Raw genomic sequence first — 11,153 nt, forward strand, 5'->3', positions numbered from 1 at the left:
ATTGCTTAAAAAATGCACTAACACATGCCTCAATGCAAATAATTACAACTTTAATTATAACTTTCCCAATGAAATTAAATACATAATAATTATACATACCTTTTTATTTAATGTCGGCGAATCTCATCACATAATAAATATTTATCCAGGCGCCGGAAAAATCGTTAAATTTTCTTTTTTCTTTTTTTTTTTTCGGTTAGCACAAAAAATTTTGAAGATTACAGCAACGCGATCACGACTCGATATCATCTTCACTAGATCACGCCACTAACACGTGTGACGTCATTACTGAAATGAACGAATCAAAAATGTCGTCTGATCTGTCGATACGTTTTCACCCTCTATGGAAATTTTCAAAAACAAAAACAAAAGAATGTAAACAAACAACAGTAAACGAATATGGCGGAAAAAAAAATTTTTTTCTTTCTTTTTTTTTTTTTTTTTTGTTATTTTAAATCGTAGAGCAGGAAGTAAAAAATAAATCACGAGATTTCTCACGTTTTTTTTTTCTTTTTTTTTTTTGTTATCCTTATTAATTATACCTGAAAAATAAATAAATAACACAATTAAAAAATTTTTTCGAAGCAAAAAACTTAAAAAAAAAAAAATTTTCGCATAAACGCGAGATTTCTAATTAAAATTCGTTACGTATAATTAAACATCGTGCATATCTTTAATTTAATTAAAATTATTCATATATTAATAATAATATTAATAATAATAAAATATATGAAAATATTAATTATAGTATTACATTTTTAATATTAATGTAAAAAAAAAAAAATTAAAAATATATTAATAAATTGGGATTTGATATTATGTAAATTATTTACGATTAAATTTAGGATAATCTGTGCATAATTTAAAATTCGAAAAAAATATTATTATTATTATTATTATCATTATCATTATCACCGGTTTCGTTAGTATTATTATTATTATTATCATAAATAAATATTCTAATTTTTTTTTTTATATAGGTTTTGTCAACACGTTTGAAATCGATTCATAAAAAAAAAAAAAAAAACCGGGAATGCCTAAAGTGATTGATTAATTCCTTAAATGCCTCCGGGATGTGAAAAATTAGCAAAAATCGTGCCGAAAAAAAAATTAATTTAATATTATTATTATTATTATTATTATTAATTCGCGTCGTAAGCGCTATTGTGAGTTTATGGAACGAGTAGGACTGGGATCGGTGATTTCACTGTGGTAGGGATGTTGAGTTTGCACATATCGATACCATATACAGATGATTTGAATCAAGTTTGTGTAACGTTTTCTGGGGTTATTATAAAAGAAATGGGGAGTTCGAAGAAATTATCATTCAACTATTACCTTTGCTATTGTGTGGAATCCGATTCCTAAAAAACCAATTTTATCGAAATGGCCGTTAAGGTAAGTTTTAATAATATTTTTTTTTCTTTTTTTTGAATTTTATTTACGTGTGAAAAAAAATTAAGAAAATTAAAAAGGATTTTGTGAATCACACGCAGTGGATATTATAAAATTAAAATTGTTACCTTTTTTTTTTGTGAATCAGTTCGCTGTCTTGGCTGTCCTCTTGGCTGTTGCCAACGCTGGATTTTTGAGCGCTCCATCTGCTGTCTCTACCTACTCTGCTGCTCCAGCTCTTTCTTTTGGACACGGAGGTGCCCTCGGCCTCGGATCCCACAGCACTAGCTTCTTCCGTAGCTCTGTTGCCGCTCCAGCTCTTGCCACCGTTGCTGCTGCTCCAGCTGTCGCTCACGTCGCTGCTGCCCCAGCTGTTGCCTACTCTGCTCCAGCTGTCTCCTCCGTCTCCGTTCACTCTGCTCCAGCCGTCTCCGTTGCTGCTGCTCCAGCTGTCTCTTACTCTGCTGCTCCAGCCGTCTCCGTTGCCGCTGCCCCAGCTGTCTCCTACTCTGCTGCTCCAGCCGTCTCTGTCTCTAGAGTCGCTCACGTAGCTGCTGCTCCAGCCGTCTCTTACTCCGCTGCCCCAGCTGTCTCCGTTGCCGCTGCCCCAGCCGTCTCCTACTCTGCTGCTCCAGCCGTCTCTGTCTCCAGAGTTGCCCACGTTGCCGCTGCCCCAGCTGTCTCCGTTGCTGCTGCCCCAGCCGTCTCTTACTCTGCTGCTCCAGCCGTCTCCTCCGTCTCTTACTCTGCTGCCCCAGCTGTCTCCGTCTCTAGAGTCGCTCACGTCGCCGCTGCCCCAGCCGTCTCCGTCTCTGCTGCCCCAGTCGTTGCTGCTGCCCCAGCCGTCTCCGTCTCCAGAGTTGCCCACGTTGCCGCTGCCCCAGCCGTCTCCGTCTCTGCTGCCCCAGTCGTTGCTGCTGCCCCAGCCGTCTCCGTCTCCAGAGTTGCCCACGTTGCCGCTGCCCCAGCTGTCTCCGTCTCTGCTGCCCCAGCCGTCTCCGTCTCTGCTGCCCCAGCTTTGTCCTACGGATCTTCCTTCTCTTCCTACGCCCCATCTTTCTCTGCCTCTTACGCTCCATCTTTCTCTACCTCCTACTCCACCGGATACGCTCCAGCCGTCTCCACCTACTCTGCTGCCCCAGCCGTCTCTCACCTCAGCTACTCTTCCGGATACGGATACGGACACAACTACGGATGGTAAATAGTTTCTTGAGAGATACTATTCTCCTTAAAAAATTATTATTATCTAACATGTTCACAAAAATAAAATCATTTCATATTTCACTAGTCATGTTTTAAATTTTGTGTACATTAAAAATTAAATAAAAAAAAAATAAAAAAAAAATTTAAAAAATTTATTTTACGTGTTCTTTTTTTTTTTTTTTTATTATTATACCCCCCAACCAAATATACCCCCCGCAAATTTTACCCCAAACAACCAGTGATTAGTGAATAATAATAATAATAATTTTTTTTTTTTTTTCAATGTAAAAAAAAAAAAAAGAAAAAAAATTTTATGTGCAAATTTAAAAAAATTATTTAAATAAAAAAAAAAAAATGAATTTAAATTTAATTTTTTACAATTTTTTTCAAATTCTAAACCTTTTCTCCAGTCATAAATTCCAGTCAATTCGATTTGATAATTTTTATCGATTATATAAAAATCGATTTATCGATTTTCGATAATAACAATAAATATAAAAAAATCGTGATCAACGTGGCAACGTAAAAACAAAAAAAATCATACGATATTTTCATAGTTTTACAAGTTTCCATAAATACATAAATAATAGTAATAATAATAATGATAATGACAATAATAATAGTTTTTCAAAAAAAAAAGAAACAACAATTAATTTAAATTAAACGAATCGATATCGTTACGTAAATGACAATCAATTTTTTTTAAATTTAAAAACTGCTACTGCTACTACTACTCCTCCTCCTCCTCCTCCTCCTACTACTACTACAACTACTACAGCTACTATTACTTAAAAAAATAGAGTCAAGGGCTTTAAAAAAAAAAAAAAACTAGAACATTTAATTACTCCAGGGTAATTTAATAAATTTTTTAAAAATAAATAAATAAATAAATAAAACTTGAAATTGTTTTATTAATTTATTAATTTTTTGTATAAGAATAAATTTTCCAACCGAAAAAATTTGTCTCGTTTATGACGTCACAAACGAGAAAAATTACGTCATTTTATCAAAAAAAAAAAAAAAAAAAAAAAAGGAAAACATTTCACAAAATGAGTGAAATTGATAATAATAATAATAATAATAATAATTTTTTTAAATAAATTTTTAAATAAAATGAAAAAAATTTTAAGGTGTGACCGCGATTGACGAATTATTATTATTATTATTAATTATTATGGAGGGGAGGAGGGTGTGGGATGAGAGGGGAGGTAGGTGAGTGGAGAGGGGAGAGAGGAGAGGGGAGGGAGGAGGAGGGGCATCGATAATTTTTCACTTGTTTTTTTTTTTTAATACGGTAGAAAAAAAAAAAAAAAAACATATAAGGCTAATGTGGTGGGAAGGATTTTGCCTAAGGGTTAAATGTTTATACTTGAAATTTTTTTTTTCCTTTTTTCTCTTTTCTTTTTTTTTTTAAACGCCATATTTCCTTAGTCATATCATATGATTAATTATTGTCGATTACGAAATTCGATAAATATTTTTTTTTTCTTTGGTTAAATCATTAAAAAAAAATAAAAACACATTGTTATGACATTTGTTATCATACATATCATTATATCATTCGGAAAATTTTTTTTTTATGCCCAATCGTAACTTTATGATACCAAATCGATATTTTCATTAATTACGCAATAAATTAAATTTTTTTTAACGTTTCAACGTCTTTTTCTCTTCATTTTTCTTTTCTTTTTTTTAAATATTCAATCCTAACGAAATTTTACAATTTATCAAACGCGGCAACTTTCTAATCGCGAACGTATCACAATTTGCATAGCGTAAAACTTTTAAGGCGCACGCATGAAAAACTTTCAAGTTGTGTAAATACGCCATCATTTTTCGATTTCGTGTAAGAAAAATGTATCCACACGAATATTTCATATCATATCTCAAATTGTATTTTATCACAAATGATTAAACAATAACAAAAAAATTATTATTATTATTATTATTATTATTATTTTTCGAAAACGAAGAAATAACGCAAATGAGAAAAAATATGCGCACAATTTTTTAAAATCCGAAAATAAACAAATTCTCATAATAATAATAATAATTATTATTATTATTATTATTTATTTAATTAAGCGTTTCGTTTTAAATTTAAACAAGTCAACGAATGACCCATCGTTCGATGTAATAATAATAATAATAATAATAATAAAATGAATCATTAACAAAAAAAAAAATAGTAACGGTCGAGCCAAAAAAAAGAAAAATTTTTCACACAATTTCTCATCGACATTTTTATCAATTTACCCTCCCCCTTCTCCCCTCCCCTCCCCCTCCTCTCGTCTATTATTAAAAAACCGACATTTCGTTTTATTGTTAAATATTTACCTGGCATTTAAAAAAAATAATTCCATTTAAACAAATTAATTAATTAATTAATAAAATAAATTAATTAAAAAAAAAAATTAAACCCACATCTTGGCAAGATTATTCTTCTTCCTCCTCCCTCCCTCTCTCTCTCTCTCTCTTTAAATAATTGCATACTCAATAAAAAATCCGTTTTAAATTTAAAAAAAAAAAAAACTTGTTTGTCTTTTTTCATCATCATCATCATCATCGAATAAACGATAATAATAATAATGATTCATATGTTTTTAATAATAATAATAACCGACAAAGTTAAGCCGTAAACAATTTTTTTTTACCACTCCAGAGTTTTTTTCATTTCGAAAAACAAACAAACAAACAAATAAACGTTTTTTTAAGCATCACGGTAAATATTTGTTGTTGTTCCTTAATTTCAATGATAACAAACGATTGTTACGACAACAACAACAAACATAAAAATTTTACGTAATTTTTTTTCCCCTCTTTTTTTCACGTGTTTATTTTTGTATGCAATTTAAAATTATTATTATTATTATTTTGTTTTTGGCAACTTTTACAAAAAAAGTGCAAAAGAACAAACAAACAAACAAACAAACAAACAGAAATGCAAAAAAATAAAAATTATTATTATTATGCTTTCATTCAATTGAAAAAATGATGTCGCGTTTCCGTATTTTTGTTATAATTAAATAATCTTGCCAAGATTTTATCGAATTCCTCCTCCCCCTCCTCCTCCTCCTCCTCTCTGTCTTTTTACAATTTGGCAAAATAAAATAAAATATAAATAACAACAACAATATTAATAATAATAATAATAAAATGTATCGTATTGTTTAATCGGTCGAAAAACAAACAAACAAACAACAAACAAACTTTTTAATAATCCCAATTTTGTATACATATTGACTGATAACACGGTCGTCGTCGTCGCCATTAATCTATCGATTATTTCCCTTTTTCCCCTACCCCTCCCCCCATTTATTTGTTTGTTGTTTGTTTTGTCGTGCTCGCGTACGCACACGCACTACGTTAGGGACAATTTCCCAAAATAAAAAATTTAAAAAAAAAATTCTCGTTCCAACTGCGTAATAATAAAAAAAAAATTTTCTTTTCGACAGAAATTTTCCCGAAAATTTAATTTTCACATCATCATCATCATCATCGTAAAAAATAAAATAAAATAAAATAAAAATAAACAAAAAAAAACAATATAAATAAATAAAATTGTTGTAAATATAACAAAAAAGGGGCAATCAATCGTTTTTATAAATCTAATCTTTGCGGTGTGTGACCTTTTGACACTACACGCACACACACACACGCACTCTTCGAACTTTTTCATTTAATCTTTTCTTCCTTTTTTCTTTCCTCATTTTGTTTTCTCTCTGACTGATAATAATCCTTCATTTTCTCTCTCTCTCTTTCTCTTTTTCCTTCTTCCCTCCCTTTTACCATAATTCCGACCCAAAATAAATAATAATAATAATAATAATAATAATAAGGATTTCGTCATTAAATCTCATTCATCGATTATATACCATTTGCGCACTTTTTTCTCTTTCTTTCTCTGCCTTCATTAAAGCATAATTCTACTTCATTACAATTATAATTATTTTTTCTTATTATCATTATCATTATGATTATCGATTACTATTATTATTATTATTACATTTAAAAATTTTATTTTCCGTAAATTCAATACGTGCGAGGATAATAATAATAATAATAATTTAATCCAATCCGGTAGGTAGGTACAACCTTGTGTGTACTTGTAGCGAGAGTGCAAAATGCACGTAATTTTAATCGATTGAAACATTAGCATGTCGATTAATTAGATAAGATTAAATGATTTTTTTTAACCGCGCACGTACCTACCCACTCATAATAATAATCCTCGGTTCTTAATCGAATTCGTTTTTTTTTTTAAATGAAAAAAAACCCGCGCGAATGTGTGATGATATGGTCATTCGCGTTTGATAAGAACACGACGAATTTACAAAAAAAAAAAAAAAAAAATAATTAATTAATAATAATGATATGATGTCAAAGTTCAAACTTTAATTTAAAAAAAAAAAAAAAATAAAACCGAGAAAAATATTATTTACACGCACGCGCACGCACTCTCCCCTGCACGACTTAACTAATAAACTTTGAAAGTAATTTATAAAAAAAAAAAAAAAAAAATAAATAAATAATTAAGAAATGTAAATAAATAAACAAATAAATAAATAATAGTAACGCCAATGATAATGATAATGACAATAATGATAATCATAATAATAATAATAAAAACAACAAACAACGAAAATTAAATATTATTATTATTATTATTATTATTATTTTCTTATGTTATTCTTACGGTTATTAATTACGCGATTACAAATACTATTATTACTGTAATATTTTAAAAATATAAATATATATATATATATATGCGCTCTCATATAAAAATATAATTTATTATTATTATTATTATTATTACTTTTTATGAAAAATGATTTGTACCTGATTTAACGCGGGGGCAAGTTTTTTTTTTAAACAATTAAAGATTATAATTAATTAATTTTTTTTTATTGCTTTTATTTATTGTTATGACGTCAGAGTAGGTAAATAACGAATCGTTTTTTTTTCTTATTCTTTGATCGCCATGTTGTTAATCTCGAATGGTAATACGTAATTCCATACTCGACGATGACATTGACAGAAGAATGTGCTGCTGGAGAATAAAAAAGACAAGACAATCACGGCGGAAGACATGGAGAAAAAATGAATGAAATGTTCACAACAAATGATTTTTTTTGGTTTTGGTTTCCTTTCCATCCGAGCACGAGCATTTACGTTTCTATTACATGGAAGTCGGAGTTAATAAATTTAAATCTCTCAGATACGGTTTGGATTTGAAAAATGAATTTTTTTGCGAGACTCCAGAGGTCGGAGCTATGGAATCCACGGCGACTCCCGTGTCCGTCGTTTCATTCAACGGTTTTTTTTTCAATTTGTCTTTATTATATTCGGTCATTTTATTAGAATTTTTAACGTCGACGATGATTCCACCGCTCCCATCCTTGCCGCCATCTTTTTTTTTACTCTCGGTCGATTCCAATGCGGCAAACAAACTCGACAGTATCCACGACGAACCGGATTTTTTATCAATGTCGTCGTCGCTCCCACGCAAACTATTTTCCCCGCTTTGAAAATTCAATCCGAACAAACCATTTGAATTGTTTCCATGATTGTTTTTCCTTTTCGTTATCGGTGATGATAGTGGGCTCGCGGGAAGGGATTTACTATTTCGGCGAGTTCTCAAATACGATGATGTCGGTGACAAATTTCCTTCCGTTTCGACTCGAGTCAAAGGTCTCATCGTTTTGTTCTTGTTCGATATCATTTGATGAGCAACTTCGACGACAGAAGCTCCACAAGCAGCTCCTTCACCCTTGAAACCATCATCCACTCCCATGGGTTTCATTACTTTCGGTTTGTCCACCTTGACAGTGTCTTGAATTATTGGAATGAATTGTTTGCATGAATCAGTGTGTTTGTTAAATGCTCTCTCTTTCACTTCTATTATTTCATTTATGCTTTTCAATTTAACCGATTCGCCACTTTGCTGCGGTTTTGGATATTTGATGTAAAAAAAATCCCCCTCATGTGTTGGTGGAGATAAAGTACTCGGATCGAATCCATAACTAAAATCATATAATACAAAATTAATTTTCTCGAAACAAAACAAAAGTTAATCGAGCAAAATAAATAAAAACAAAATCACTTTTAGTAACAAAATCTTGTTAAAGAAACAATGATTAAGCTTTTTACTTAATGTTAGCTTAAACAACACAGAACAAATAAAAATGTTTACAAACTTCACTACGTAATCAAATCACTATAATTAAACTTAAATAACATTCGAATAATATTAAAAGTAAATAAATTTTTTATGTCTCACTAAATACTTTATTAAAAGTTAAAATAAAAAAGAGAAAAAATGAAAAAAAAAAAAAAAAAAAAACATTTCACTGCCAAACAATTGCCTATGACCTCCTGTTAAATATATATATAACCATAAAATGACAGCTTACATAATCAAATAAACTTCTTATGAAATTAAGAAGTTAAAAAAAAAAAAAAAAATTTATACTCAAGTTAACATTTAACAAAAAAAATAAGTTTTGAACCAAATGAGAAATTTAAAATAAATAATAATAATAATAAAATGAAAATTTTAATTACTTTTCAGTCTTGATTCTCATCCATTGTGGAATCGGAATTCCAGATGTAAGAGACCTATCTTCATTAACCGAACTCATTGGAAATAATTTCATCAACTTTTTTTTTTTCTTTTTTTTTTTTTTTTCACAGAATTCAATTAATTATTATTAATGTCTTTCTGGTACAAAATTGTATCAGAGGAGTTATGTATTAACACTAGGAGTAGGCTTTCGACTTCTGTATAAACTAAAATAAATAAAAAAGTCTGTTACAGCATGTTTATCAGTTATAATATTTAATAAACATGAAAATGCAAACACACGGCGAAAGTCAATCAAATGCAACCTTAATATGACCTTGATTTTTCTTTTAAATAAAGGTTAAAGAACACAAAGGAAATTACCCGAACTGCAAAACTTAAAAAAAAAAAAAAATATGACCCAGAAAAACGTTTATCGTTATCTGAAGTAGGAAAAAAAAAAAAAAAAAAAAAAACTTTCCTCATGCCCGAATATATTTATTGAATACGTTTAAAAAAAATAATAAAGTTTTTAAAAACTTTATTTAGTTTATTAAAAAATAACTTGAGCAATATCGATATCTATTTTTTTTTAAAATATTTTCCACAATCAAACATCGAAACACACTTAATTAATCATAGGCCAAATAGTTACAATTTGCCATTCTGACCTTCGCCATTTTGAAGAAATATTCTTCGTTCGCATTTATTATTAAATCACAAACACAAAATAAAATATATATATATATTAATTTATTTAATTTCTTACCTTCATAATTCTGTCACAATAAATAATAAAAAAATATATGTGCATCGTCGTGTTAAAGTCTAGAAAAAGAAAAAAAAATTAAAAATAAAATATTAAAACTAATATGTGTATTAATCTCGCACTCGAACGCAAGAATGCGCTTGCGCCATTCACGTGACGTCAAATCACGTGACTCGCGCGCTAAAATCAGTTTTCTCAACTTGTACAAAATTTGCTGATTGTGAAAGTTGTGAGGGCCCAAAAAAAAACTAAAACTTGTCGAAATTCACAAATGCAAAAACTCATACAAACAAACAACAACAACAACAAAACTAAATATATATATTTAATAAACGAAAAGAAACTAGTATCAAAAGTAAGGTTATTGAACTAAAAAAGAGTATTTGAACAACAACAACAACAACCACTATCAGTTGACGATTATTATCAGTCAGCTTTATAATGTTTTTTTTTTTTAAATTAAGAAATTCATCATTAAAACAACCATTTCCCTACAACCCAACAACCAACAACAACATGCATGCATATATTTTTTATTTCTTAATAACAGGTTTTTAATAATAATATTATTATTAAATACGAAATTACAATATAAAGTTGAGATAAATGACTAATTAACACTAGGAAAGAACGTTATGTGAATATTATCAATAACAACAACAACAAACAACAAACAACAACATTGTGTATATATATGTAGCATGTTTTTTTTTTGAATAATATTGTATGCAACTCACCACCAAAAGGTAGAAAAAAAAAAAAAAAAATTTCATTTTTTCTTTTAAAAATTTATAAAGCCTTGTAATAAATAAATAAAAGACATTTTTTTTTTTTTTAAAATTAAACCAACGATCCAAATTTTTAATTTGACCATTGGCCTCTCTTGTCTGTGCCAAAATAATAAAAGACAACCAAGAAAAAAAAAAAAATTTTTTTTTTCTATAATTAACTACGACATCTCAACAAACTAAAATAATTTTTAAACAAAAGACTCACTGTTTTTTTTTTATTAATAAATTATTTAAACAATTTTCACATCCTTTACTACCTATCCCTCCCTCCCTCTCTCTCTCTCTCTCTCTCTCTAGGGGTATACTTGACACGATTTAAATTCTAAAATTTAAATTTCTATTAAATTCTATAAGATAGAAAGAGATGGAAAACGTGTTTGAACTTTTACACAACACATCTTTAATAAACCAAACTTATGGATTTTATAAA

The 11,153-nt window shown here is 29.3% G+C and overlaps 1 protein-coding gene across 1 annotated transcript; it reads right to left on the bottom strand.

The window, feature by feature from the left end:
• Window positions 1-7,780: 7,780 nt before the first annotated feature.
• On the bottom strand, window positions 7,781-9,242 carry Phum_PHUM512530 (uncharacterized protein; the record flags this gene model as incomplete). Its single annotated transcript, XM_002431063.1, has 2 exons — window positions 7,781-8,624; window positions 9,166-9,242. 2 exons carry the CDS (start codon window positions 9,240-9,242, stop codon window positions 7,781-7,783), a joined length of 921 nt encoding a protein of 306 aa, XP_002431108.1.
• Between the last annotated feature and the right edge of the window lie 1,911 nt (window positions 9,243-11,153).

Source organism: Pediculus humanus, genomic scaffold, assembly GCF_000006295.1.
Source record: "Pediculus humanus corporis 1103172108281 genomic scaffold, whole genome shotgun sequence".
Classification (NCBI taxonomy): domain Eukaryota; kingdom Metazoa; phylum Arthropoda; class Insecta; order Psocodea; family Pediculidae; genus Pediculus; species Pediculus humanus.